Genomic DNA, 27,830 nt, shown 5'->3' on the forward strand with positions numbered 1-27,830 from the left:
CTGGCCGAGTCATCGCTGCCGGACGCTCCTGGTGCCTTCAGCTGCACTGTCCATGGGATGCATGCAGATCCCACCGCTGCCACCAACTGTCACAGGTGCAAGGCATGGCACTCTGGAACAGTTCTGGATCAGACCCAGGCAGGACCTTTCCAGTGCGTTGCCCCTCAGGGCAGCTCTCACTAGAGACTAGGCTTTGTCTCCTTGGCTTCAGCACCCGTCCCATGCCGTGAGCTCCCCACAGCGAATCCCCCCCAAAGGGGCCCTGCACCCCAACTGGGCAGTCAGCGGTGACTCGGTGTAACACAGAGGGGTTTAGTAGCTGTGTGGAACCCAGCATCGGAAAGTTCTTGGTTAGCACCGAACCCAGACAGTTACAGCTGGGTCCATCTTGGTCAGACCCAAAGCCCCGAGCTCTGGCTCCAGCCCCTGCTGAGTTGGGGGGGGGTCTTTGGTCAGCCCTGAGCAAACCCACCATGTCCTGGTGCCTTTCCCGCTGGTCCTTCTGCCTCTCCTGCAGCAAGCGCTCTCGCCAGCCTGTCTTTTTCCATGGTCGCATGCCGAGGGGCCACCACGCCAGAAGCTGCTGATAAAACCAGACAGGCGGACCCAGGCCGTGGAGTTCAGAGCCCGACTGGTGCCATCATGAGGACAGGGGCATTGTGGGACGGGAGCTTGAGGACTGTTCGGGCCGCACTTGCACTGTGGTGTTCCTGCATGGGGAGACAAGGGTGCATGCAGACACCTGCAGCCGGGGACTCTCCTGGCCTGACTGTGGCATGCAGACCAGGCCTACGTGTTGGGCCGAGCTGTGGGGCGAAGCAGGGGGGCTGGAGCCTGGCCTGGAGGAGGGGGACCCCTGGGGCTCTGGGACAGGGGGAGAGGGAAGCCTTCAAGTGAGGGGGCTCCAGGGCAGAAGCAGAGGGCGGTGCCAAAGCTGAGGTGGGCATATGGCCACCCCCAGCCCAGGACCGCTGCGTGGGCACCCCCCACCTCAAGCCAGGCTCCGCAGGAGGAGGCGGGGGCCCCTAGGGAGGAGGCGGGGGCAGGTGCCGTGGTTCCAGGCGAGGCCGGCCCTGCCGCGGGCACCCCCAGCGCCTGGCTCGATGCCACCCGCAGTGGGCACCTGGCGGGCCCCGCGGGCGCTGGGGGGACACGGGTGCGCCTGGCAGGCCCGGCATGTGCAGCAGTGCTGGGAGCAAGAGGGCCCAGCCCCGCCCCGTCTCCGTCTCCCAGCCAGGGGCGGGGCCCGCTGCGGGCCGGGCTCTGGCTGTCCCCGGCCAGCACTCCCGCTGGGGGCGGGGCCCGGCGGGGCGGGGCCTCCGTTAAGCCCTTCCCCCGGGGCGGGGCCGCATTTCCCAGCCTGCTGCGCCGGGGGCGGACCGGGCCGGAGGCTGCGGGATGCTGCGGGCGGGCGGCCGGGCTGCGCTGCGGGTCGGGCCCCGAGGCCGGGAGCCCGGGGCGGGCGGGCGGCGGCGCTGCAGCTCCGGGCCGGTGAGCGGGGCCGGGGGGACCCTGGCGTCCGGGTGCGACCCCCCCAGCCCGGCCTGTGCGCGCGGCCCGACCACACCCCCCCCCTTCCCCGAGCACCCCCCGCTACCCATATCCTCCGCCGGTGCCAGGCCCCAGCCCCTCCTCCCCACCCCCCCCGAGACTCCAGCTCCCCCCATACCCGACACCCCACCAACCCCGATACCTGCCCCCCAACTTCTACCCGACACCCCAAATTCCATGCCGAGCACCATTCACTGCCACGACCCTCCCCCATACCCAGCCCCCCACTGCCCCCAATACTCCAAAGCCCTCCAACTCTCACCCCCCCGTGCCTGCGAACACCCCCCACCCCGATACCGAACCCCCGCATACCCATCACCCCCACCACCCCCATACCCGAGCCCCCAAATTCCACCCCTGAGCACCCCTCACCAATACCCCCATGAGCACCCCAATACCTGGCCCCTAACGCCCACCCCCCAATACCTGAGCCCCCAACTTCCACCCTCAAGCACCCCTGCTTCCCCAACCCTCCTCCCATACCCTCATGAGCACCCCAGTGCCTGTGAGCACCCCTGCACCTGACCCCCCCAACTCCCACCCCCTCCATCCCTGAGCACCCCAATTGCCCTGATACCTGGCTCCCCAGGTCCCACTGCCCATGAAACTTCCCCCCTGACCCCGCACTGCCCTTGATACCGGACTCCCCTCAACTCCCACCACCCCAACCCCCGACTGCCCCGAGGCCCCCCCCCCACTTCAGAATCCCCGATTCAAGGCAAAAACAAACTTAATGTGTACCCTGCGCAGCTGTGGAGAATCCCCCAGCATGTCCCCTCCCCCACACGCTGCCCCCCTGCATATGCCCCCCAACTGCTCCCCATCTACGTGTGCCCCCGACTGGCTCCCCCACCCAGCCTTCAGTACTGCTCCCCGTGCTCCCTGAATGCCCCATTCCTGTGGCTCCTTTTGCCCCTCCAGCCTGCCTGTGCCCCACTGGGGTGACAGCTGCCTGAGTGTGCACAGAGCCTGCTCCAGGGATGGGCTGAGCCTGCAGCATGGGTTGGTGCCGACTCTGAACCCTAATGACGACGTTTCGTGGTGAACGAGGACTCACTCTGCTGATGCCTCTGCAGACAGGCGGCGGGGGAGGGCGAGGGAGAGGCAGGGGCAGTGGGATGCCTCCCCCGCAGCAACCTTGGACGTGCCAATAACCGATAACGAAGGGCAGGTGCTGGGCAAAGGGCAAGTGCTCCCTTTGATCTGTGCACACAGCCCTGGGCGCCACCCACCAGTAAATACAGCCCTCGGCCCCCCGGGCGAGGTGACCCCCTGCCCCCTCCAGGGCGGAGGCACCATGGACTCCAGCCCTGGCTCTTGCTTTGTGTCTGCAGGTGGGGGGCCGTGCTCCTCTTGTGCCGGGGGTTGAGCGCTCTCAGCACATGGGGGCGGGGATGATGCTGTGGCACGGTGCTGCCAGGCTGGCACCAGGGGGCCACTCAGCCCCCCCACCCCCTCAAAGCCGGGCTCTGGGCCCCAGCTCCCTCTGGCGTGGCACGGCTGGGGGATGGTGCTGGGCCCCCTACTCAGCGCCAGCCTGGGGCGCATGGGCCAGGCCCAGCGTGTGGGGTTGCGGCGCCCTGGCTCGCCCCTGCGGTGTGGGGGGCAGGGCCGCAGGGAAGGATCCAGGGCCCTAGGGCTAGAGGAACCAGGCCCACAGCAACTGGACACTCCCGTGACTCCAGATCTCCAGGGCTGGCTCCAGCGCTGGGGCATGTGCCCCTTCCCAGAGTGCTTGGAGCAGCCCCAGGGGCTCCTGACTGCGGCCTGCCCTGAGCCGGGCCCTGCCGCTGGCGATGAGTCTGTCCGAGCCGGCTACAGAGCCGGCCCCGGAGCTCACCTCAGCCTGGCAGGGTCCTGGCTTGGGTGCTGAGGTGCCGGCTTGGAAGCGATAGCCCAGAGTGGTGGGGTCAGGGAGCCCCCAGGTCTCCCCAGCTGGAGCAGGGCTGGGGGGAGGGTCTCGTGCGGCCTGGCCTGCTGGGGGCTCCAACCATGCCCTCAGAGACCACAGGGGGAAGCCCTGGGGTTCCCCAGCATGCCCGAGGCCCCTGCGGCCCTGGGCCCAAGTATGTGCCTGGCACCGGGTCACGGCTGCAACGCCAGCAGGCATCCCTGTCTCTGGGGCAGGGCTCCCTGGGGGCAGAGAGCCTGCAGGCTGGGGCGCTCTACTAGCCAGTGCGCACGTGGGGCCGGGTGCTAGCGTGCCCTGCCTGTGGGCTCTGCTGGCAGTGCCACCCTCTCTCGGGGCCTGCAGGGGAGGAGTCACCCTGGGGAGCGCTGGCGGGAGCAGGGAGTTTGCTGCTGCCCTCTGCCATCCCCCCCTCCCCGTCAGGGCCCCTCACTCCATGGGGGCTGGAGGAAACCAGTCGGCTCCTCTGTTTCTTTGGGAGGCATCAAGACAGGGCCTGGCACCAGGGGAGGGGAGTCGGGCCAGCGCTGGGTGGCCCCTGGGCAAGGTGCCCCCTTTGCCCCCTCCAGGGCGGAGGCACCATGGACTCCAGCCCTGGCTCTTGCTTTGTGTCTGCGGGTGGGGGGGCTGTGCCCCTCTTGTGCCAGGGGTCTTGTGCTGCGTCTGTGTGCCAGCATAGGCTGGGCGGGGTCGGCTGTCTCGGGGCAGCAATGTATCCAGGTCCCGGCAGGGTCCCGGCCCCGGCGGGCTCAGCAGCTTCCATTGCGGCTGCCCATGCATCGGGGGCGCCAACGCCGCCCCACAGGTGGCAAACTGCCCCCTAACGGGAACGTTCCCTGGTGCAGGCCCAGGGACCCGTCCTGGTATGGTGCCCTGCTGTGCCCCCAACACGTGGCTCCGTGCATGGCATCTAGCCGGGGGTCCTAGTGCCAGGGGTTGGCTTGATCCGGCATCCTTTCGCCCCACAGGACGGCCTGAAGCAGACACCCCTCCATGCCTTCCACCGGCAGCAGGGCGGCAGGATGGTGAACTTCGCCGGCTGGAGCATGCCCGTGCTGTATGCACTGGGCCACCTGGAGTCCCACCTGCACACACGCCAGCACTGCTCCCTCTTCGACGTCTCCCACATGCTGCAGGTAGCCCAGCCGCCCCTGGCCCGGGGTCCCCGCACTCCCCCCCGCCCATCCCTGTCCACCACACGCCAATTCCCCATGGCGATGAGCCATGGGACAGGTGCACCCTTCACCCTCTGCAGATGGGGAAACTGAGGCCGGGGCCAGCACTGCCCAGTCGGATGGCAAGGCCCAGTCCTGGGGGAGTGACAAGTTGGGGCTGCTTCTGAGCCACGGCAGGCACTCGCCAGCTGCGCAGCGAGTTGGGGCAGAGCAGTGAATGGACTCGTCCCCTGGCTCTCAGCCTGCCTTCGGCACCTCGCAAATGGCCAAACGCAGCGTACGTTCCCTGCCAGGCCAGCAGTGCTGTGCTCCTGCCCCCCGGGTCCAGCGCTGGCATTTTCCGGGCACGCACGTCCCCTCTGCCCCTTCAGCTTCTCCTGAACCTCAGCGGGTCTCCTGCCACCTTCCCTATGTGCAACGTCAGCTTCCTTTGTGTCTGCCTTCAGACCGCTACCTTTGAACCGCAGGCCGGGGCCAGTGTGGGGTTCCACGACGGTGGGGCGGGCCTGGCAGGGCTCAGGCTACGTCTACACTGCACTTGAAAACCTCTGGCTGGCCCGTGCCGGCTGACTCAGGCCTGCGGGGCTATTTAACTGCGATCCAGCGTGGGCTCTAGGATCCTGCGAGGGGGGAGGGTCCCAGAGCCGAACGGAGCCAAGATGTCTGCACCATAACCACCCGGCCCTGCGGCCCGAGCCGGGCCAGCCCTGGCGCCTGATTGCCATGGGCACAGACCCTGTGACGTCTCCTCCCCAGACCAAGGTGTTTGGCCGGGACCGGGTGAAGTTCATGGAGAGCCTGGTGGTTGGAGACATCGCAGAGCTGAAGCCAGACCAGGTACGGTGGGTGTGAGACGCTGCCCCCTCAGGCCCGGATGGATGGACAGACGGCCCTGGGGGTAGCATCAGTGGGTCCTAGGGCAGCCTGGGAAAGGGCAGAGCTGCTGCTGGCCCAGCCCGCTCTGGTGGCTCTGTGACCCCGACACCTTCCGTGTCCCCCGCAGCAGATCGCGTCCCCCCCGCGGGGGAGTGATGCCAAGTGGGGCAGTGCCGAGTCAGCGGTTCATAACGAGCACAGCCCATTGATCACGGGGAGACGGGCCCGTCTCCGCTTCCCACAGCCTCAGGGAGCTTGGCAGGTCCCGTAGCACAAATCCACCGTGAAACCAACCTGTCGTCTATGCGGTTAGGGAGAGATGCAGGGCTGGGCTGGCAGGGGGCTGCGGGTCGGGAATGGGGCACGGGCAGAGCTGGGGGAGCCCCGGGCTGGGCTGGCAGGGGGCTGTGGGTCGGGAGTGGGGCACGGGCAGAGCTGGGGGAGCCCCGGGCTGGGCTGGCAGGGGGCTGTGGGTCGGGAATGGGGCATGGGCAGAGCTGGGGGAGTCCCGGGCTGGGCTGGCAGGAGTCACTTGTTAGAAGGGCCATCAGGTGAGGCTGTGGCCTGTTTGGCCCGTGGCCTCGCCTGGCGTTTCCGTGGTGACAGTGGGCAGCATGGGGTAGCTGGGCTGCTGGTGGCTCGTGGGTGCCCGGCTGAGTGTGCTGCCGCTGGCAGGGCACGCTCTCTCTCTTCACTAACGAGGCCGGGGGGATCTTGGACGACCTGATCGTGACCAGCACCTCGGAGGAGCACCTCTACGTGGTGTCCAACGCGGGCTGCAGGGACAAGGACTGGGCGCTGATGCAGGTACGTGCTGCGCTGGGCCCCCCTGCCCGGACCCCACAGCAACGCCGAGCGCGGGATCGTGTGCTGGGCGCCCACTTGCTGCTCCGCTGGTGCCCCCCCCAGCTACTGGGGGCTCTGTGAATGGCAGAAGAACCCATCACGGCACCTGCCCTGGGCAGGAGGGAGGCAGGTCTGGTGCCCTGTGCTGCCACCTGGGCCTGGTGCTCGGGGTGGGCTCTGCCCTGGCTGGGCCGGCCTGTCCCACCTGCCCTTGTCTCCGCTCCAGGGCCGAGCGCAGGAGCTGCGGGCGGCTGGCTGTGACGTGCACCTGGAGGTCTCCGAGAACGCGCTGCTGGCTCTGCAAGGTAACGGGCCGCCCGCACCGAGGCTGCCAACATGTCACTGTGCCAGGGCCCGAGCCTGGCAGCCCCTCATTGGGGTCACCCTGGGCGCTGCCTCTCCTGCCAGCTGACCAAGCCAAGCGCTGGCTTGTGGGGGGCCATGACCCAAGGGTCTGGGGACCGGGCAAGATACCCTGCAGAGGGGAGCTGGAGGCCTAGACCCCCTGCGGCCCTGCTGCACCCCCCGGTGAGGGAGGGGGCTGACAAACACAGGCACCCCCACCCTGGTGCCCGTCATTCCTGGGCAGAGCTGTCCCAAAGCCCTGCTGGCCGCACCGACATTTCCCACTTGGGGAGGTTCTGAGTCAAACGCTGAAACGTCTCCCAGAGTGACACCCAGCCGGCCTGCCCCCAGCTGTCTGCCCTGCCAGGCTGGGCACTGCCGCACCGATTTGGGGTACACTTGCCCCCTCCCCCAGACGCTGACGCCAGGCTCCCCCCACACTCTCTGTGCCTAGGTCCCGCGGCGGCGCGGGTGCTGCAGACGGGGGTGTCCGACGACCTGGCCAGGCTGCCCTTCATGAGCAGCGCCGTGATGGCTGTGTGCGGGGTGCCAGGCTGCAGGGTGACGCGCTGCGGCTACACCGGCGAGGATGGCGTGGAGGTACCGTGCTGGCGGGAGTGTGGGCCGGGTGTCCCCTGGGCAGGTGGGGCTGGCTCAAGCGCGGGGCAGGAAGCTGGCACTCATCACGCCTGCCCTTGCTTGGCTCAGATCTCGGTGCCGGCGGGACGCGCGGTGGAGCTGGCGGAGCTGCTGCTCAGGGACCCCCACGTGCAGCTGGCGGGGCTGGCGGCCAGGGACAGCCTGCGCCTGGAGGCAGGGCTCTGTCTCTATGGCAGCGACATCAACGAGACAACCACACCTGTGGAGGCCGCGCTGGTGTGGACGCTGGGTAGGAAGGGGCAAGGAGCAGGGATGGTGGGGCGGGGCCTGGGCACCTTAGCGGGGTCGGGGCTGGTGGGGGTGTCGCACTCCCTGCCTAGGGCTGGGGCACAGGGGAATCCTGGGCGTGGGTGAGCCTGGCATGGGCACACAAGGCTGGTATGGGGCGCTAGCTGCCTGGGGGAACGGAGACACGGAGAGCCCTGTGGCTGGGCGGGACATGGGCTGCGGTGCCCTTGGTGTGTGGGGTGCCCTGCCCCCTAACTCGACCTGTCTTGCTGCCCTCGCAGGGAAGCGGCGCCGGGTGGCCATGGACTTCCCTGGTGCTGCAGTCATCGTGCCCCAGATCAAAGGGAAGGTGAAGCGCAAGCGTGTGGGGCTGCTGTCCACGGGGCCCCCCATCCGGCCGCACATGGCCATCCTGAGCCCTGAGGGCAGGCCCGTTGGTAAGTGGGGAGGCAGGAGCACCTCCCTCAGGGTGCTGGGGCCTGGCCAGCCTCCCTTTCCCCTAGCTGTGCCGCATCCTGGGGGTGAGGGCCTGGCGCCAGGCGTGGCTAGTCCCCATGTCTGATGGGCTCCCACCTGCACAGACCATCCCTCCGTCCCAGGGAGGATGGTCCAGCCGCATCTGCAGCCACCCGCCCAGCTGGGCCCTAGCAGTGGTGGGAGGTGGCATGGCTGAAGCCAGGGAGCTGCGCCCGCGCTAACCGGCCACTTGTCCTTGCTGTGCACAGGCAAAGTGACCAGTGGCTGCCCCTCGCCCTGCCTGAAGAAGAACGTGGCCATGGGCTATGTGGAAGTGGAGCACAGCCGGGCGGGCACGGCACTGGCAGTGGAGGTGCGGAAGAAGAGCTGCTCTGCCCTCGTCACCAAGATGCCCTTCGTGCCCACCCGCTACCACACACTCAAGTGAGGCAGCGCTGCCCAGCAGCCATGCCTCCTACCTGCCCCCGACCAAACGTGAGCCCCTGCCCCGCCCCAGGGGCCACCTCCCCACTCCCGATTCCCCAGTGGGCAACCAGCCCCCCCGCCAAGGGACCAGGTACTTTCCAGCCCTAGCCAGGGCTTGCGTGGACCCAGGCCAGTCTGTGTCTCCATGAGGGGGGCAGTGTGAGCTGTGCCCCCCACATCCAGACACAGTTGGGCCTGCTGCATCCTGGAGCACTGCCAACCGCTGCCAGGCTATGGGCTGGCACAGTGAGAGCTGGCCCTGCCCTGCTGGGCATATTGCCCCCCAGCCCCCTCTCTCTGTAATTGTCCATTAAAGAGCCCCACTCTGCTCCTGCCCTGCCGCTCATCTCTTCCCGCTAGGCTGGGCTACACAGCGCCCAAGGGCATGGCCAGGCCCGGCCCAGCCCAGAGACCCGTCTCCAGCCACTGCCCCTGCTGGCCTCCTGCCCGTAACCCAGAGCAGAGCAGCTGGACAAGGGCAGCCCAGGGGCAGCACCACCCCCCTCTGCCCATGGGCTCGGCTCCCCAGCCCCTGCACTGGGGGTGGCACAAACTGCCTGGCATAAGGGTGCTACAACTGGCCCTACAGGGAAGGGGCCAGCACCCCTCCCCCGACACGAGAAAGGGGGAGGGAAATAGGTGCTGTGGGTGAGCCGGGCGCCTGCCGTGGGGCAGCCCCACCCCTGGCTAGGCCTGCAGCAGGCAGTGCTCTGCAAAGGGCCAGTGGGGGGGGGGAAAGGGGTAAGGCCAGGGAGCCCCCATCCCTGGTTGGAGGAGGAGGAGCTGCCCCAAGGACATGCAGAGCAAGAGCATCGGTGAGCCGGGGCAGTGTCTCTCCGAGGGGCAGGGCCCAGCAGGGGCAGGATGGACGCAGCCCCCCACATACAACAGCAACACGCTCACAGCAAAGGGATTTAATCCAACCAGCAGTACCAGCAGGGCCCCTCGCAGGCCTGGGGCCAGCGCCCGCAGCATGCCCTGGCAGGGCACGCATGGTGGATGCCTGGGGGTAGCAGCTGGCTCAGGGCCCGGCCTGGGATGCAGGTACAAGATGCAAATGCCCCCTGCTTGGAGAGACAGTCGCCCAGGTGCCAGCAGGGCTATCAGCCGCTGGGCACAGGCAGCCAGGTGCCACCACAGCCCCTGCAGAGGTGGGCAGCTGGGCTCTGCTCCCCCACTGTGTAAGCAGGGAGGGGCACTGCTACCCGCCACAGCATCACGCCCCTCCGAGCCCAGCCTGGCATCACCCACCCAGCAGTTCGAGCAGCAGGAACTGCTCCTTCCCCCCGCAAGTGGGGCAGGCGGTGGTACAGGTGCCTGGGGGCTTTGCAGGAGAGAGGGGGGGTGGGGAGGATTTTGGCCCCTTGGTGGTGTGGACAAGAGTTGGGGGAAGGGGCTCAGCACCGTAGTCCAGGGTCTGAGGCAAGTGCCAGGGAGGAGGGGAGCTGGGCACGACATCGCTGAGCCGCAGGCTATGCCCTGTGGGCACGGCAGGGCCCTGCTCTGTCTGGGGCAGGCGGGGGAAGGGCGGATGTGCCGGGGGGACTGTACGATGCCCCCCGCCGTGAGCAGAGGGCCGATGGCAGCTTGCCCTGCCCCAAGGCCGGCCGGAGTCCAGCCAGGATGGCGCCGGCCAGGCTCGCTCCGGGGCTGCCGGCCCCGCGCAGTGACGGCGCAAGGCGGCGGGCAGCCAGTGCGGGGGTCCCTCGGTGGAGCGGTCCCAGGCAGGCCCCCGCCCACCCACGCGTCCAGGCGTCCGTCTGTCCGTCCGTCCCCACATCACTCTCGGTGCGTCTTCACGGCCTCGCTGCTCGAGCTGTCCCTGCGGGGGGAGAGACGGGCAGTAGCCGGCGGGGGCAGCGGAGCCGGGCCGCGCACAGCAGCGAGCCGGGCCAGGCGCTGCCACCCGCGCAGGGCAGGGCCGGGCCGGGCCGGCCGCCCCCCGCCGCCGAGGGCACTCCCCGGGCCGGGCCGCGAGGAGCCATCCGGGCGACCGGCCCCGGCCCGGCCCGGCCCCGGCAACCGCAGCGCCGGGAGCCGCCGCGGCAGGGTGAGGCGGGGCCGCGGGCCCCAGGGCTTCGGTCCGGTCAGTACCTGGGCGGCGGCCCGGCCCGCGGCAAGGACGCGGCTGGGCCCGGTTCGGCCCGGTTCGGTTCGGTACCTGGGCGGCAGCACAGCCCGCTGACGCGGCCCCCGTAGAGCCGCCAGGCCAGGTGGATGCCCAGCAGGCTGAGGCCCAGCCAGAGCAGCAGGCCCTGGAAGAGCGCGGCCCGCAGGTCCTGGGCCGCCCAGTCGGCCGCGAACTCCTGCCCCAGCCAGGCCAGGCCCCGCAGCGCCCGGCCCGGCGCCTCCCAGCCCCAGGGCGCCGCCATCGCTCTGCGCACGCGCCACAGTCACTCTGCAGCCGCGGCTCGGGGGGGAACCCGCCAGCACCGCGCTGCGCAGGCGCCGCGAACCCGCGGCCGGGACGGCCGGAAACCAGTAGGCGACTCCACCCACAGCCTGGCCCCGCCCACCGCGCTGACCCCGCCCCTCCACCCACAGCCCGGCCCCGCCCACCGCGCTGGCCCCGCCCCTCCACCCACAGCCCGGCCCCGCCCACCGCGCTGGCCCCGCCCCTTCTGCTGTCTCGCTGTAGTCCTCCTTCGGGCAGGAGGGTGCTGGAGCTGGGCTCAGGGCAGCTGGTAAACTGAGGCAGCTGCTCCCTGGAGCAGGGTCTGGGCTCGCGGTGGGGACCCCGTGAGCCGAGGCTGCACAGCGCAGGGGACACGTTCAAGGGACTCGGGTCCAGTGTGGCAGGGCCGGCCCAGCCCGGAGCAGAGTGAGCGGCCGGCCGGCTGGTGGGGTGCCCAGGCAAGGCTGGAGGCAGGTGGCTGCAAGGGGCCGGGCAGCCCTGGGGGCCCTGGAAGGGTCGCACCCCCCCACGGGCACCCCCAGCCCAGCCAGCGCGGGGGGAAGGGACAGTGGGCGCTGCAGGATGCCAGCCGCTCCCCTCGGCCCGGTGCCGCGCTGTGGGGTGTCCGGCCGGCCCTGCAGCTGTGCACCGCCCTAGCGCGCTGGGCCGGGCAGTCGCACCGGGACCCACGGGCTCCACCGCCCCCGCTACCCGCCCGCCCCAGCAGCTGCGGCGTCCCGCTGCCCCAGGCCCAGGCGCCGTGTCTGTGCCTTTAAGAGGCTGAGCCGGGGAGCAGCTCCTCGGCTTGGCGTTTCCTGCTCTCCCGGGGCCCGGTGCGCTGCCGGCCGGCGCTTCTCGGGCACCTCTGTGGGCACCGGTCGGCCGGGTAAGCGCTACCCCTGGCCAGGCAGGTCGCCAGCTGCCGCCCCCCGGCCGGGCAGGACCCGCCAGCGCCGCGTTTTCCCCAGAGCCGGTTGCGGTGCCCAGTGGCTGGGGCAGTGGGAGGCAGGACTCCTGGGTTCTGTGCCGGGCCCTGGCACGGCTGAGCGGGCCGGGCTCACTTTGGTGCGAGCCTCACTTGCCCTCTGCCCAGGGGGCGAGCCCCGGGGGGCGATGGGAATCCCAGTTCAGGTGCCAGGTAGGGATTGTTCAGGGGCCTGTTTCTGCCCCCCATGTGTGGGGCTCCCCTCCTGGCTGGTGTCACTCTGCAGGCCCCCTGCCCTGGTACCCCCATGGCACTTGGGGTGGGAGAGGGGCCCCTGTGCTGACGCTGCCCCCAGGAGGTACTGTGCAGTGGATGTATGGCAGACCCCTGCGCATGTATCCCAGGGAGCCCCCTTCCTGCTGTGTGGTGCCCAGCCCCACCTGACCCAGCAAGTGTGTGGTGTCTGCCCCCGGGCAGCTGGTACCAGCCTGTCGGAGGGAGGCCACTGCCTGCGCCAGTGACCTTCATGCCAGCAGCCACTTGTGTCACACGCCTGACTTCTGTGGGGCTGGGCTGGCCCCTGCTCCCCCTGGCAGGGCAGTGCTGTGCCCATAGCTCCATCAGGCTTCAGCGAGGTGCTGGGGTGAGGGGTACTGGCACAGCTAGCCATAGGGGCAGGAGGGGACTGGCTTGGCTCCCAGACTCCAGGGTTCCCTAGCTCCCTTCTCACAACTGCAGGCTTTGCTCCCATCTGTCCCTGCATGGCGCGGGAGCCTGCCCAGCAGTGCCAGTGGAGAGAACGGCCCCGTGGTGAGGGGGCTCAGGGAAGGCAGCCCCCTTCCAGTGTGGAAATGGCAGCAGTACCCCTCCCCCAAGCATTACCAGCCTTTCACTTTCGTTTTCCTGCCAGTCAGGGCAGAGCCTGCCTCCAAGGGGCGGGGCTGGTCCCAGTGCCAGGTTAGAGCTGCCCTGGCATCCTCACAGCCAAGTCCTCCACAGCGTTAACCCTCATGGAGCCAGGCCTCTGCTGGGTGGTGCTGGAGAGGGGGATCGACCCCCTGAGTCTGCCACTCGATGGCAGGGGGCATCCACTGCCCCAGGTGTGTCCCAGCAGACAAACAGGCTGCCCTGCCCTGTCTGACAGACAGCGCTGCCCTGGCACGGCCACTGGGCTGGCCCCTGCTTGATGCAGCCCCAGGTGACATTTGCACCGCATCTCTAGCACCCTGGGTGCCAGCTGCCTGCAAGTCCCTGCCAGTCTCCCGCAATCCCAGGCCAGGCCAGGCTCTTGTGCCCACGGTGGGACCCAGAGCAAGGAGCAGCCTGCCCAGAGCTGGGGGCTGGGCTGGGCCGGGCCTGGCCACAGCCTGGCCAGCTGCATGGAGCATCCTATTGCCCCCAGCCCTTTGTGGCCACTAGCCCCAGTGCCTGGAGGGGAGGGTGTGGCTGAGATATAGGGGGACACGGCCAGGGGCAGGGCCCAGGAGTCCTAACTCCCAGCCTGATTCTTCCCCCGTGCAGGGCTGGAGGCAGCTCCTCCTCTCCTAGCTGGGCCGGGCCAGCCGCACCCACCGCACCCGTGTCTGTGCTGCGCAGGAGCAGCATGAAGCGCCCCGAGAGCCCGGGCGAGATTGATGAGGGCCTGTACTCACGGCAGCTGTGAGTGCTGGGTGCGGGAGCAGGGACCGCTCAGCCTGGCAGGGGCACCTGGGGCCAGCGAAGGGGGCGGGTGCTCCGGTGCAATGGGGGCGCGAGGCAGGGCTGGAGCCTCGGGGCCGGGACCGTGGTGAGGGGGCAGTGCCAGCCGCACATGCTGCTCTTCCCACACGCTTGCTGTGCTTGCCCTGCAGCTACGTGCTGGGCCATGCGGCCATGCAGCGGCTGGCGAACGCGGCTGTGCTGGTGTCGGGGATGAAGGGGCTGGGCGTGGAGATCGCCAAGAACATCGTCCTGGCAGGGGTGAAATCCGTCACCGTGCATGACCCGGGCAGCGCCCAGTGGAGCGACCTCTCCTCGCAGGTACCTGAGGGGCGGCTGGGGTCCCCTTCGCTGGGCTGGGCTGGGCAGCCCGCCCCCGGCCTGCACGGTGCGTCCATTTGCCCTGGGCCAAGCACGGCGGTGGGGCCGGCCTGCTGGGTGGGTGCAGGCTGGCACGAGCCTGGCTGGCTGGCTGGCGCTAGGTTTCCCTCCGTGCCCCGCTGGAGTGTGTGTTTTGGCGTGGCATACCGAGGGTCTCCAGCGCCTGGGGGCCAAGCCTGCAGCTCCCCCCACAGGGCAGAAGGGGGCCCATCGTTGCCCCCCAGCTGCCTGGGGGAGGGAGGGGTCTCCACCTGCGGGGGGGGGCGTGAGGTTGGGGGGTGACACAAATGCAGGCTTGGCTCTGCCACCCCCCCACCCCACACACCCACTGCGCGCTTCCCCCCTCCCACTGCAGCCCCACAGTCTGGTGCGTGCACAGATGGGGCAACCTCACCTTCCCCCCTCCCCTCCCCCGGGCCTGGGGGAGGTCACTGGGCTGGCCCTTCATGATGTGCAGGGGGCAGGGGCACAGGAGGCTCTGTGCCCCTCAAAGCCCCCTGCCTGTTGTGAAGGGCTGGCCCGATGCCCCCCTGCAGCCTGGTGCCCAGGGGCCTGCCCCCCCCCCCCCTTCTCGGTACGCCACTGCTTGTTGGGGATATGTGCCCCACCAGGCCGGGTTTTCCCTGCAGCTCGGGGCTCAGCCCCAGCCATGTACGGCTCAGGGTTGGTTCCCGCTGGCGATTTCCCTGGGTTTACAAACAGGCGTAGGCTGGGGGCGAGCTGGGCCGGGCAGGCTGAAGCTGTGCCAAGGGGAATCTGGCTGCGGAGAGCCCCGCCCCCTGAATCCCGCGGTCTGTCCCCTGCAAGGGCCCCCCCTCCCCCCCCCCCGTCCTGCTTCGCCTCCAGCAGTGCTTTCTCTGGTGCCCAAAGCTAGTGACAGCCACGCCCTGTAAGGGGCAGCGGCTGGCTGGGCTGGTGGCTCCCGCTCACTGCAGCCGTGGCGGTGCGGCCAGCGGGGTGGCTGGCGAGGAAGGTGGTTGGCGGTGGGTGCCCATGGCTCACTGGGCCATGCCCATGGGCTGGCATGAGGTCAGTTAATGGCACAGGCGCTGGCAGCTTGATACGGCCTGTGCAGCGGCGCCCCGTCCCCCAGGCCAGCCTGGCCCGGTGCCGCACTGCTGACGGGCCCCCGGAGCCATGAGCAGGTGCCCTGGCAGTGCCAGGAGAGCACTGAGACTGGGGGGACGTGAGAGGGTGTCTGCCCCGTGGGCAAGGGTTGGTACAGAGGCCGCGGCCGTGCCCCCATCACGAAAGAGGGGGGTTCTCCTTGCCCTCTGCAGTTCTTCCTGTCCGAGAGCGATGTGGGCCGGAACCGCGCCCTGGCCTCCCAGCAGCGGCTGGCAGAGCTGAACAGCTACGTGCCCGTGACTGCCTACACCGGGGAGCTGGACGAGAGCTTCCTGGCAGCCTTCCAGGTGAGGGGGGCCGTGCCTTGGGGCACCCGTGCCTAGGGGCTCTGTCAGGGCCTGGCTCCAGGCTGCTGGCGTGGGGCAGCCGGGAGCTCAGGCTTGGCAGGTGTAAGTCAGCTTCTGGAGGCGGCCAGCATGAACCAGCCCCAAATTACCCTGGGGTGGGGAATCCGGGGAGGGGATGACTTGAGCTGGGGGATGGGAAGCCGGAGGGGGTGGGTCACAGCTGAGTGGGGGTGTGGGGAGGCCCAGCTGAGGGCTGGCTGTAGCTTTCTGTGTTCCTAAACAAGCAATTTTGGGGCTGCTTCTCCCTGTGAAGAACAACCCCAGTATTTATGTAGGGTCTGCTCGAACCGTTGTGTGAGCCCCCCCTTGTGGGCCTGCAGTGCAGTGACCCAGCTGGGCACTGCCCGGTGGCTGGCATGGGCCGTGAAGTTCCCATCTAGCTAATGCCAGAGCCCGTTGAGTGGCGGTGAAATGGCATCAAGGAGGTCTGGGGGGCGCCTCCCTCCCTGTCCTGGGGGCGCAGCTGACCCCACGGCCAGGCTCCACGTGTGCTAACGCTGGGTCCTGGCCCAGGTTGTGGTTCTGACCAACTCGCCCCTGGAGGAGCAGCTGCGCGTCAGTGACATCTGCCATGCCCACCGCATCCCCTTCGTGCTGGCCGACACTAAGGGGCTGGCTGGGTAAGTGAGACGCCACCAGAGGGGGCACGGTGGGGTGAGGGCCGGGCTGGCTGGGGATGCTATAGGTGGGGCTGGGGTGTGTGGGGCAGGGGCTGGGTACGCTGTGGGATGGGGTGGGGCAGGGGCTGGCCGGGGGTGCTGTAGGGGGGTGCTGTGGGGTGGGGCAGCCAGGGGCACAGTGGGGTGGGGGTGCTGTGGGTTGGGGCTGGGGTGTGTGGGGCAGGAGCTGGGTACGCTGTGGGATGGGGTGGGACAGGGGCTGGCCGGGGGTGCTGTGGGCCGAGAGTGATGTGGGGTGGGAGTGCTGTGGGGTGGGGCGGAGGGTGCTGTGGAATGGGGGCGCTGAGGGGAGGGGCGGGGCGGGGCCGCTGACCCAGCGCCTGTCCCACTCTAGGCAGCTGTTCTGCGACTTCGGGGAGAACTTTGTGGTCGAGGACGCGTCAGAGGCTGAGCCCATCTGCGCCTACGTGCAGCACGTCTCGCAGGTATGGCTGGGCCAGGCGGAGCCTTGTCACCAGCCCGGCGGTTCATAGTCACCCGGGCACCGCAGAAGGAGCCCTCGGCTTGGCCGGGGAGGCAGCGTTCAGCCCCCAGGCCTTGTACTCGGGCGGGTCTGTGCCCAGCGTCTCTGCTGAGCCGGGAGATCCGCTTCCTCCTGGGCGCTGGGTCTCCGTGCCCTGGTGACTGGCTCCTTCCTTGGCCTCTGCCAGTCTCCTCTGTGCCCACCCGGCTGAGACGCTAGGACGCCCCCACACCCGTGTCTCCCCTGCCCCCATGGCCCTGAGAGCACATAGGCCTTTTCCACCCAGGCAACGCCCACACGCCGTGTGCCCCCATAACCCTCTCCCATGGGGCGCCCCGGGGCCACCCTTCCCCCCCCTTGCCGGGTGCCCCAGGTGGGCAGCTCAGCTGGCTGGTCCCTGACCCCCGACCCGCTCTCTCCCCAGGGCACGCCCGGGGTGGTGACCTGTGGGGACGGGCAGGGCCGCGGCCATGGCTTTGCAGATGGCGACTTCGTGACGTTCTCAGGCGTGGAGGGCATGAGCCAGCTGAACAGCTGCCAGCCCCGCCCCATCCGCGTTCTGGGTGAGCCCCACGGGCTGGGGGCCAGGAGAGCACCGGGGCAGGGGTGCTCTGGGGGGGAGGGTCTCTCAGGGGGGACCCCGCTCAGGGGGGAGGGGTGCTCTGGGGGTGGGACCCCGCTCTGGAGCCTGGGGGGAGCACAGAGGGGACCTTGCTGAGGGGCGCACTGGGGGGACCCTGCTATGGGGCAGGTCCCACGATGGGGGCTGGCATGTAGTCTTTCACTGAAAGTCACTGAGCCCCAGCCCCTCGGTGGGGCGAAAGGGCTGGGGGCAGAGAAGCACGAGGCCTTCCCCACGGGATCCTTGCCTTCGACCCAGCCCTGGGTGGGCACCACTGGTTGCTGGGCTCCGTGTGCCCCACCCGGGCCCATGTGAGCCCCCCAGCCCTGAGCAGCCGGTACCAGGGCCTGAGCCTGGGCTAGACTGGGCCTGGGGCTCCCGGCTCCGGGTCAGGCCAGGGTGATGGTCCCTGGGCAGGGTGGCTGAGATGCCCTTTCCCATGGGCCATGCCTGGCTGCCATGGACTGTGGGGGTCCCGGGGGCTGGGCCTCAGGCTCTCATGACCGGGGAGGAGCTGGGTGGCCCCTGTCATGACTCAGAGCCCCCCTCACCCTGGCACTGCCTCCTGCAGGCGAGTTCACGCTGGAGATCGGGGACACAGGCTCCTTCGCCCCGTACCAGCACGGTGGGGTCGTCACCCAGGTGAAGGTGCCCCAGCTGCGCTCCTATGTGAGTACTGCCCGTCTGGGCCCCCCCCCCCCCCCCCCCCACATGGCTGGTCGGCCCCCCCTCCCCCGGGCTCTCCCTGCAGATCATAGAATCATAGAAGATTAGAGTTGGAAGGGACCTCAGGAGGTGTCTAGTCCAACCCCCTGCTCAAAGCAGGACTAACCTCAGCTGTATCATCCCAGCCAGGGCTTGGTCAAGCCGCAGCTTAAAAACCTCTAAAGATGGAGATTCCACCACCTCCCTAGGTAACGCATTCCAGCGCTTCACCACCCTCCTAGGGAAAAACTTTTTCCTAATGTCCAACCTAGACCTCCCCCTGCAACTTGAGACCGTTGCTCCTTGTTCTGTCATCTGCCACCACTGAGAACAGCCTAGCCCCATCCTCCCTGGAACCCCCTTTCAGGTAGTTAAAGGCCGCTATCAAATCCCCCCTCACTCTTCTCTTCTGCAGACTAAAAAAGCCCAGTTTCCTCAGCCTCTCCTCATAAGTCTTGTGCTCCAGCCCCCTAATCATTTTTGTTGCCCTCCTCCCTCTCTCCAACTTGTCCACATCCTTTTTGTAGTGGGGGGCCCAAAACTGGACACAATATTCTAAATGCGGCCTCACCAATGCCGAATAGAGGGGAATAATCACTTCCCGCGTCCTGCTGGCAATGCCTCTCCTAATGCAGCCCAATATGCTATTAGCCTTCTTGACAACCAGGGCACACTGCTGACTCATATCCAGCTTTTTATCCACTGTTACCCCCAGGTCCTTTTCTGCAGAACTGCTGCCCAGCTCGTCGGTCCCCAGTCTGTAGCTGTGCATGGGATTCTTCCTTTCTAAGTGGAGGACTCTGCACTTCTCTTTGTTGAACCTCATTCGATTTCTTTTGGCCCAATCCTCCAGTTTGTTTAGGTCACTCTGTATCCTATCCCTACCCTCCAGGGTATCTACCACTCCCCCCAGCTTAGTGTCATCCGCAAATTTGCTGAGGGTGCAATCTACCCCATCTTCCAGATCATTAATGAAGATGTTGAACAAAACCGGCCCCAGGACCGACCCCTGGGGAACTCTGTTTGTGACCGGCTGCCAGCTAGACATGGAGCCATTGATCACTACTCATTGAGCCCTATGCTCTAGCCAGTTCTCTATCCATTTTATAGTCCATTCATCCAACCCATACTTCTTTAACCTGCTGATAAGAATACTGTGAGAGACGGTATCAAAAGCTATGCTAAAATCAAGGTATATCACAGCCACCGCCTTCCCTACATCCACAGAGCCAGTCACCTCATCATAGAAAGCAATCAGGTTGGTCAGGCATGACTTGCCCTTGGTGAATCCGTGTTGACTGTTCCTGATCACCTTCCTCTCTTCCAAGTGCCTTAAAATGGATTCCTTAAGGACCTGCTCCATGATTTTTCCAGATGCACAGTAACATCTGCTGGAGCTGCTGGCCTCATGCTGCCCCCTTCTTCCCCCCCACGCCGTGACCGTCTCCTCCCTGGGGCTGGAGGGGGCAAATCGGGAGGAGAGGGCCAGGCAGGGGCCTAACTGACTACACAGGGGGAGCAGGTGGGGGCAAACTGCTGGAGGCAGTAGGAGAGGGGCCAAATCGGGGCTGGGGGTTGGGGCGGGGGCTGAGAATGGGGCCAGGCTCTGCCAGCCTGCCCAGGGCAGAGGGGAACCCCTGGGACAGGGAGGGGCAGAGCTGTCTGCAGTGAGGGGGCGGCAGAGGGGTTTTTCGTTTCCCTTCCCAAGACGGAGCAGCTCAGCTCCCGTTTCTCAGGGCCGTGCGCTCAAGGCAGCTCTGCCCCAGGCGCTGGATGTGCGGGGTGGCTGAAGGCGACCCCATTCAGAGACGTATTTCACAGACCCCCCCCCGCCCCTCCCCCGCAGTTACAGTCGCCAGCCACGCTTTAGTGCGCATGGGAATTAATCCCGGCTCAGCTTCGCTTTCTGCAGATTCGCCTTCACCGCTGTTCTCGGGGCCTGCAGCCTGTCTCGCCCCTGCCGCTGCCAGGGACGTTTCACTCCTTTTATTTTATTCCCCTTAGCACTTCGTCTTGGCCTTCCTTCGCGGGTGCTGGTGCGAATAATCCTAGCAAATGTCACTAGGGGCCAGTCCCTGGGCTCCGGGGGTTTTGCTGCGACATTAGGTTTGAATTCTACATTTCATCCTTTTCTCACTGTTGTTTTAATACACACGGTTTAGTCTTCAGGCTCATGGGACATCAAGGCTGACTGATTTCCTGCTCTGGTGTCAAACTTCTTCTCTTTCCTTTGATCCACCAAAGGGGATTGCTTTGTCAACTGTTACTTTGCTTCTCTACCCGGCACCCGGGGCTTCTTCTCGGTCTCCACGTCTGTGTAGCACTTGAGTGTCAAATACTCACCTCAGGCCAGATCCTCAAAGGGTGACAGCACCTTGATGCTTTTGAAAATCCCACTTGTTGCCTAAATACCTTTACAGACCTGGCCTAAAAGGCAGTATAGCGGCCTGTATGAAATCCTTCTCCAAAGGTACATTTCTGCTGTCATCTTGACTAAATATCGGTCTGCAAGCCTAAGACTGATTGACAGCCACAGGTGTTCAAAAAGTCTCGACATTAAAATAAAGAATCCATCGGTTTGGGGGTCTTGTGATTTTTCTTTTTATTCTTGAGCCTTTATGTTGCACTGCTCAGGACTTTTACTGTTCTCTGCAAAGTCACCGTACACTAAAGCGGGTCTACATCCCGATAGCTTCCACAGCGTTCTGGACTTCCAGTAACATGTGCGTCCGTAACTGAAAACTGATTAAAAACCCTTCTTTCTGTGAGTGATCCCTCCTGCAGAGACACCCTCATGCACACTTTACTCTCCTGTTACTTAATTTGGTGCATATAGAATTCAGTAGAAAAATCATCGTTTGTTTCTACTTCTCCCTGCCTGTTTTAATGTCCTAGCTTTGTGTATCGCCACATATCTTGTTTGGATCCATTTCAGTTTTGTTCTTCGTTCTGACAAGTGTATTGTTCCTGACTGCCAAAATCAAGCATTTTTAGGGTGAATTATCCGGTTACTCCTTTGCATTGGTGGCTTTTTGGAGAAACTAAAATGCTGTATCTCTACTCTGGATGTAGTGTTGTTGCAGCTGTGCTGGTCCCAGGATGTCAGAAAGACCATGTGCGGGGGGGTCATATCTGTGATTGGACCAACTTCCACTGCTGAGAGAGAGAAGCTCTCAAGCTACCCGGAGCTCGTCTTTAGGGCTGGGAAATGTGGGCCTTGTTTTGCTGGCCTAAGTGCTAGTGCAGACAGGCTGTGTCAGTGGGAGAGCTCTCTTACAGCGGCACCGCAGTACCAAACAGCTGTGCCACTGGAAGTTTACACCCAAGTGTCACCGCTAAATACAAGATTGAACAGACGATTTCAGCACGAGCAGCTAGCACTATTTTAAGGCCGAGTGGGCCGTTCACACCTCTGTGGTGACAGGACGCAAAGGGGGTTTGTGGATTACAGAGAGCTGCTGTATAAACTATAAATCCAGTATTTCTCTTGAGACCGTGATTTTTTGGTGTCTAGTAAAGTTATGCGTGTCGGCTCCTGGCTCGTCTTTGGAAGGTGCTGTGCAGGTTTCCTTTGAGGATAAGGCCTGACTGAGGGGTCAGATACGGTGTGATGGCTCTGTGAGACGTGTCACCCAGGGGTGATGGGGTGTTCCTGTCGTTTGTCCTTTTCTGGTGTGACTTCATTCGAGAGCGTAGTGGTTGTCTGGCCTCACCCGTATAGCTGTCAGTGGGGCGTTTAGTGCACTGGGGTTTCACAGGGTGATGCTCCTGCATGTTAATTATCCCACAGTAAACCCACATTTCCTTGCCGGTGAGGACACGGATGCTGAAATTAACCATTGTGCGGAGCGTGACAGCTTGCCTACTGATTGGCTGGTGGAGGGTTTGTCTGCATGTAAAATGCTAGCGCGCGCGGCTGCACTGTTTGTAGACCCTACCTGTGCCAATGGGAGGGGTTTTCTGGCGTGATCGACCTCCCGCGGCGGCGGTAGCTGGGAGCAATAATGGAAGAATTCTTCCATCGACCTAGTGTCCTCAGTTTAACTACCCCGCTCGGGGTGGATTGTTCACGTGCCTGACTGACGAGGTTAAGCCGGCGGACGGGCCCTCGCACTGCAGCTTTGCCATCAGAGGCAGCCCTCCTGTGCCGGTGGCGTGGGAACCCAGGCGAAGCAACGGAGCGAGGCGTTCCCCGTGTTTGCCTGGTCCCTTCCCTTGCGAAGGGCGTCTCCATAGTGTGACACTAAAGGTGTGCTGCAGGACTCGCCGCCACCGCGAGCCGCGCCACACCTCGACCCGTGTGCATCTGTGTTCAGAAGTCGAGGGCAGCATCAGGCAGGGCAGCCCCCGCAGCTTGCAGGCTCCGGCTCCAGACGCTATCGCTTCGCAGGCCTTGGAGCGTGTTAGTCCGGGCAGTGACGGGGGCTCCCCTCTGCACTCGGCTGGCGCCTGCCCGGGCCGTTGGGGAATAGCTCGCTAGCCCCTTCCCGCCGCCGCACGCCCTGCCTTGCCTCTGTCTCCGCCTCCGGGGCTGCAGCCCGTGTCTCACACCACAACCTGCTGCCGCCTCCTGGTGACTCAGCCCCCGGCCAGGCCAGTACCTGCCTTTTCCCTGCCGGGGCCCAGAGGCCCCTTTCACTGCCCTGGTGCCGCACCCCAGTGGCGGGCAGGGACCCGGCCTGCCCTCTGCTCTGGTTCTGGCTCAGCAGCCAAGGCCTGGGCCCCTTGAGCCCTCGCTGCCTTTCCTGAGCCCTGTCCTGCACCAGGCACTGCCCCCCTGGGGTTTGCCAGCCCCCAGCACCCCTCCCAGGGAGGGACTGTGGCCTCCCTGGCCTGTAGCCTCCAAGGCCTCCTCCCCACCCCCAGGGCGAGGGCAGCCTTCTCCAGCAGCTCCTGTCTTCCCAGGTCCAGCCCAGCTGGTCCCTCCCCTGCTGGCTCCCTCCCATGGTGCAGCCTCCTGCCTGCCGCCCTGGAGATTAGCTGTGCCGGGCGTGGCACCTCCCTGGCTGTGTCTTCACCCCTCCCGGCTCACCCCGCGGCCTCTCACTCTCTGGGGCTCGGCTCCCTGCCGGGCTCCCCAGCGCCCTTCCACACAAACAGCCTCAGGCAGCCTTCGGCAGGGCCCTGGGGTGCCACGTTCCCCGTGGCCGGCAGGGCCCTGGGGTGCCACGTTCCCCGTGGCCGGCAGGGCCCTGGGGTGCCACGTTCTCCGTGGCCGGCAGGGGAACCTGCCCGCCCGCTGCTTGAGGCCCGTCCAGCCCTTGTTCCTTCTCTGGACCCCTTCCTACAGCATGCAGTCACCTCCCCCCCCCCCCCCCCCAGGGAGTGACCGAAGGCCGCTCTCTGCAGCCCCAGCCCGTCTCCCTTCTCCCAGGGAGGCACTGCAGCCTGGTGCCCTGCAGCCCCGCCGGTGCCACATCCTGGCTGGCATAGGCCTCCGCAGCGAAGCCTCTTCTAGGTAAGTGGCCCCATAGCCAGCTTCAACTTCCAGGCCTCTTGTGGGGTGGACACGAGCATGCAGAGACTCCTGAAGTGTGGGGCTGGAAGGGACTGGCCAGGTCACCTAGTCCAGTCTAGCACTGGGGCAGGGCTAAGCATTAGCTAGACCAGCCCAGACGGGGGTTTGTTCAACGTGTTCCTAAACGCTCCCGCTGACGGAAATCCCAGCACTTAACCACCCTGACAGGTAGGAAGTTTTTCCTATTGTCCAACCTAAACCGCCCTTGTTGCAGGTTAAGCCCATTGCTTCTTATCCTGTCCTCAGAGGTGAAGAACAATTTTTCTCCCTCCTCCTTGTAACAACCTTTTACGGACTTGAAAACTGTTCTCATGTCCCCCTTCGGTCTTCTCTTCTCCAGACTAAACAAACCCAATTTTTTCAACCTTCCCTCATAGCTCATGTCTTCTAGACCTTTCATCATTGTCTTGCTCTTCTCTGGACTTTCTCCAGTTTCTCCACATCTTTCCTGAAATGTGGCGCCCAGCCCTGGACACACTAAGACAGTCGAGGCCTGATCAGCACAGAGCGGAGCGGAAGAATTATTTACAGCACTCCTGCTAATCTACCCCACAATGATGTTTGCTTTTTTTGCAACAGTGTTAGACGGTTGATTCATATTTCGCTTGTGATGCGCTACGAGCCCCACATCCCTTTCTGCAGTGCTGCTTCCCATGTTGTGTGTGTGCAACCGATTGTTCCTTCCTAAGTGGAGTGCTTTGCATTTTTCTTTATTGAATTTCATCCTGGTTAATTCAGACCATTTTCCAGTTTGTCTTGGTCACTTTGAATTTTAACCCTGTCCTCCACAGCGCTTGCAACCCCTCCCAGCCCAGTGTCCTCTGCACGGTCTATAGCATCCCCTCCACTCAATTAGCCGTGTCATTAATGAAAATATTGAACAGCACCAAGAGCAGGATTGATCCCTGCGGGACTTGCTAGACCCGCCCTCCCAGACTGCCAGCAAACCACTGCTAACTGCTCTGAGTAGTCTTTCAGCCAGTTGTGTAGCCACCTTCTAGTAGTTTCCTCTAGACCCCGTTTCCCTCCTTTGCTCTGAGGATGCCATGTGGGGCTGTGTTGGAAGTTAGTAAAGTCAAGATCTATCACATCTGCAGCCTCCCCTGCTGTCCACTGGCCGGTAACCCTGGCCTGCTTCGCTCTTGACCAATCCATGGCGGCTGTGCTTTATCCCTGATTATCCTGCAGGTGCGCACCCGGGGATTGTTTGTTCATTTGCTCCAGGGATCAGAGTCAGGCTGGCGGGTTTGTAATTCTCTCCTCCTCTTTGTTCCTCTTTACGGAGAGGCAGGACTAGATTCTGAAAGGTCTCGGTGCCGAGCTCCCAGTTTTAGGCTCCACTGCAATTCCCAAAACTCCCGTCCAGCTCTCTGGGCCCCTGGATGCCGTCAGTGCCGCCTGGTCAGGGTAAATGTTCCATAGGTGCCCCCGTTTCTACTGGGCGTGTGCATGCTGCCTCTGGGGATCCAGTCCTTTCCCCACAGCTGACAAGGGGGATTGCCATGGTACTGACTTGGGGTAACTGCAGTGCGGGGGTGGGTCTGCGCTAGAACCCGGGAGGACGAGGCAGGAGGAAAAGGTCCAAGGAGCCGGCTGGGCAGCAAGCGCCCACGGGGCCCTGGCGGCGAAGGGCAAATTTGGGGTTGAAAACGTGATCAGAGCAAGAGCCAATTTCCAGCCTCCCAGCGTGAGTTTGGAGCACAGCCCTGAGTGTTCGCAGCCGGTTTGCTGTGCTCTGCTCTGCGCCAGGCACTGAACCGTGGCTGCGATGGGCTGGGGCTAAGCTGTGCTGCAGGAGCCTCCCGGCCGGTCTGCAGAGCCCTGCCCTGCTCTGGTGGGTATTGGCCTTTCCAGCCGCAGGACGCCGGGCAGAGCTAAAGCTGAGAAGTGTGCCGGGATCCCCGCCGCAGCCAGCTGCCCCAGGGCCGGGGCGAGTGCCCGGGCAGCAGCACGGCGGAGGGCCTGTGATGGGGCAGGATAGCCTAGTGCCCTCCTATGCCCAGCTGCCTGCTGTGTGCGGGGCACGGCCCAGCCCCGGCCCTGCTTCCAGGCAGCGCCACCCCCAGCTCTGCCCCCTCTGCCTGCAGGAGCCCCTGAGAGCAGCCCTGGCTGAGCCGAAGATCAAGGCCACGGACGACCGGGGGCGCACCTTGCATCTGGCCTTCCAGGCCCTCCACGCCTTCGCTGCCGAGATGGGACGGCTGCCCCAGCCGAGAGCTCAGGTGAGGCCCCACCGCTGCACTGGGCCATGGGCCAGCTGCACCTGCAGGGATCTGCCCTGCCCCCAACCTTATGTCCCTGCCCCTCTCCCGCCTACGCCCTGCCCCCACCCCCGCCTGCACCCTGCCCCTACCTGCCCTGTGCCCCTCCCTGCAGGCGGATGCCGAGCGGCTGCTGGAGCTGGCCCGTGGCCTGAACGTGCAGCAGGAGCTGCTGGACGAGGGACTGGTGCAAACGTTTGCCCACGTGAGCGCGGGGGACCTGAGCCCTATGGCAGCCGTCCTCGGGGGCCTGGCTGCCCAGGAGGTGCTGAAGGTGTGTGGCCAGGTGGGGCCGCGGGGGGCAGGGCCAGTGCCCAGCATTGAGGCCTGGCTGCCGGCTGGAGGGAGGGTCTCCAGCCCCTCAGATCTTGCACCTGATGCCCAGGGGTGCTGCCCAGTGCCAGCCTGGGCCAGAACCGCTGGGTCCCTGACATGACCACCAGGTGGCGCCCCCACCCCAGCCAGCCGACGGCCGTGGCTCACCTTGGTGGGCGAATTCAAGGGGTGCCCCAGGGCAGGTTTCTGGGGTGGCACAACAGAGACAGGCAGAGGCTGGGGTTGGCCTGATTCATGTCTGGAAGGAGCAGGTTCCCTGCCAGCCCCCTGCTATCCCAGCCCTGGGCTCCCCCCAGCTCTGCCGGTGCCCCTCACTCCCGACCCGCAGCCCCTGGCTGCCCCAGTGCAGGGTGCACTAGTGGAGAGGGGCCAGTCACTGGACAGTAGGTTGTTGGGATGTGACAAGAGGGGCCTGAGCCCCACAGCTGGCGTGAGGGGGGCGGGAGATAGAGGGCTGAGAGCGCTGGGGCCGGGCCAGGTCCCCGACTCCCTCCTATGTGGGACTGGCCCCTGCGCTCACAGGGAGCTGGAGGCAGAGCTGGGATGGGACCCAGGAGTCCTGACGCCCGTTGTCTCTGAGCTGCATCTGCACAAATGGCCAGCAGGGGCCGCTGCCAGCCCCAGTGCCATTGCAGCAGTGCCACAGGTCTGGGGGTGCTGCCCCCCGCAGCAGGAGGAGATGGGAAGATCTGGGGGTGCCTGGGACAGTCCTGGCTGTGGGGCCGGTTCCTGGGCCAGGTAGCTCTGCCCCACTGGGCCCTGGTGACACCCCTAGGCCTGGCACCATGTGCTGGGCGGTCCCATGGCACTGCCAGTCCCTCTGCTACCCAGCACAGCCAGCCCTGCCCCACTGGCAGGCACGGGCCAGGCACTTGGGGCCCCGGCAGACCGGGCGCTGCCCGTCTCGCTCTCTCCAGGCTGCCTCGGGAAAGTTCTCGCCGCTGGCGCAGTGGCTGTACTTCGACGCACTGGAGTCGCTGCCAGAGCAGGGCACCGTGCCGCTGACGGAGGAGACCTGTGCCCCGGTGAGTGGTGCGCCTGCCAATGGACACTGCCTGGAAGTCGCCCCCAGCCCTGGGTAGGGAGCCGCTGAGCGGGCCCTGCAGAGGGGGTGGGTGCAGGTAGCTGGCTGGGGGAGGGGCGCTGTGTGGGAACTGATGGCAGTCTGTCCCTCTGCACCCCAGCGTGGCAGCCGCTATGACGGGCAGATCGCCGTGTTCGGGACTGACTTCCAGGAGAGGCTGGGCCGGCAGAACTACTTTGTGGTGAGCAGGTAGGGAAGTGGGACGAGGCGGGGGGCTGGCCAGTGGGGCAGGGGGCCGGTGAACACCACCCCCGGAGACACAGCCAAGGGGGTGGGGAGGGTGTCACCCCTGCACACAGCGCCGGGCAGACCTGGTGCCCAGGGAGGTGGGGGTGAGCCTGGGGGTGCCAGGACTGGGCAGACCTGCCTGGCAGCGAGATGCTGGGGCCGGGGCTGGTTCCTGCAGCCCAGGGAAGGCCTGGACTGACCCCAGCGCCCGGCATTCAGCTGCGGGCAGGGCTCACAGGCAGCACGAGATCCAGGCTGGGAGGGGAAGCCCAGCAAAGCTGGTCTGGGGGCAGGCGCGGGGCTGTGCCCTGGGGAAGGGGGGGTTTACCCAGACCACTGCCCTGGGGGTTCTCCGGCTCTGGTGTCTGCAAAGCGGGGACAGGAAAGCTGGGCTGGGGGGGGCCGGATGAGAGGGAGGGCAGGCTGGGGATGGGCAGACTCCAGCCTGCGTCTGTGGGGCAGCTGGGATGATCAGGATGCCCCAGTGTTCGGTTGTGTCCGCTCTGTGCCTGGGCGCTGGGAGTGCG

At 65.8% G+C, this 27,830-nt stretch overlaps 3 protein-coding genes across 6 annotated transcripts in view; 2 read left to right on the top strand and 1 right to left on the bottom strand.

Moving 5' to 3' along the window:
* The first annotated feature begins 1,364 nt into the window (after positions 1–1,364).
* AMT (aminomethyltransferase) lies at positions 1,365–8,860 on the top strand. Its single transcript, XM_067561236.1, has 9 exons — positions 1,365–1,491; positions 4,429–4,596; positions 5,392–5,472; positions 6,187–6,318; positions 6,584–6,662; positions 7,157–7,302; positions 7,411–7,591; positions 7,872–8,027; positions 8,316–8,860. The coding sequence occupies exons 1-9, from the start codon at positions 1,399–1,401 to the stop codon at positions 8,492–8,494; spliced, it is 1,215 nt and encodes a 404-aa protein (XP_067417337.1). The 5' UTR covers positions 1,365–1,398; the 3' UTR covers positions 8,495–8,860.
* TCTA (T cell leukemia translocation altered) lies at positions 8,849–11,058 on the bottom strand. 2 transcript variants are annotated; one of them, XM_067561238.1, is made up of 2 exons: positions 10,627–11,058; positions 8,849–10,354 (listed from the first exon to the last, which is right to left on the bottom strand). In XM_067561238.1, the coding sequence occupies exons 1-2, from the start codon at positions 10,902–10,904 to the stop codon at positions 10,312–10,314; spliced, it is 321 nt and encodes a 106-aa protein (XP_067417339.1). In that variant the 5' UTR covers positions 10,905–11,058; the 3' UTR covers positions 8,849–10,311. The 2 variants fall into 2 exon arrangements, with proteins under 2 accessions (XP_067417339.1, XP_067417340.1); XM_067561239.1 differs by having other exon boundaries at positions 10,694–11,033.
* A 112-nt stretch (positions 11,059–11,170) lies between these two features.
* UBA7 (ubiquitin like modifier activating enzyme 7) overlaps positions 11,171–27,830 on the top strand; it is a 29,602-nt gene continuing 12,942 nt past the window's right edge. Inside the window, exons 1-12 of one of the 3 annotated variants that reach the window (XM_067561240.1) lie at positions 11,171–11,813; positions 13,374–13,511; positions 13,703–13,871; positions 15,212–15,346; positions 15,920–16,026; positions 16,421–16,511; positions 16,974–17,112; positions 17,743–17,840; positions 25,482–25,616; positions 25,771–25,929; positions 26,909–27,016; positions 27,176–27,256. In XM_067561240.1, the coding sequence (XP_067417341.1) occupies positions 13,456–13,511; positions 13,703–13,871; positions 15,212–15,346; positions 15,920–16,026; positions 16,421–16,511; positions 16,974–17,112; positions 17,743–17,840; positions 25,482–25,616; positions 25,771–25,929; positions 26,909–27,016; positions 27,176–27,256 (1,278 nt within the window). In that variant the 5' untranslated portion in view covers positions 11,171–11,813; positions 13,374–13,455. The remainder of the gene's footprint in view (positions 11,814–13,373; positions 13,512–13,702; positions 13,872–15,211; positions 15,347–15,919; positions 16,027–16,420; positions 16,512–16,973; positions 17,113–17,742; positions 17,841–25,481; positions 25,617–25,770; positions 25,930–26,908; positions 27,017–27,175; positions 27,257–27,830) is intronic. The other 2 variants (XM_067561241.1, XM_067561242.1) reach the window with 2 other exon arrangements.

This window comes from Emydura macquarii, unplaced genomic scaffold, assembly GCF_026122565.2.
Source record: "Emydura macquarii macquarii isolate MOO-44397 ecotype Brisbane River unplaced genomic scaffold, CSIRO-AGI_Emac_v2 contig_2369, whole genome shotgun sequence".
Classification (NCBI taxonomy): Eukaryota; Metazoa; Chordata; order Testudines; family Chelidae; genus Emydura; species Emydura macquarii.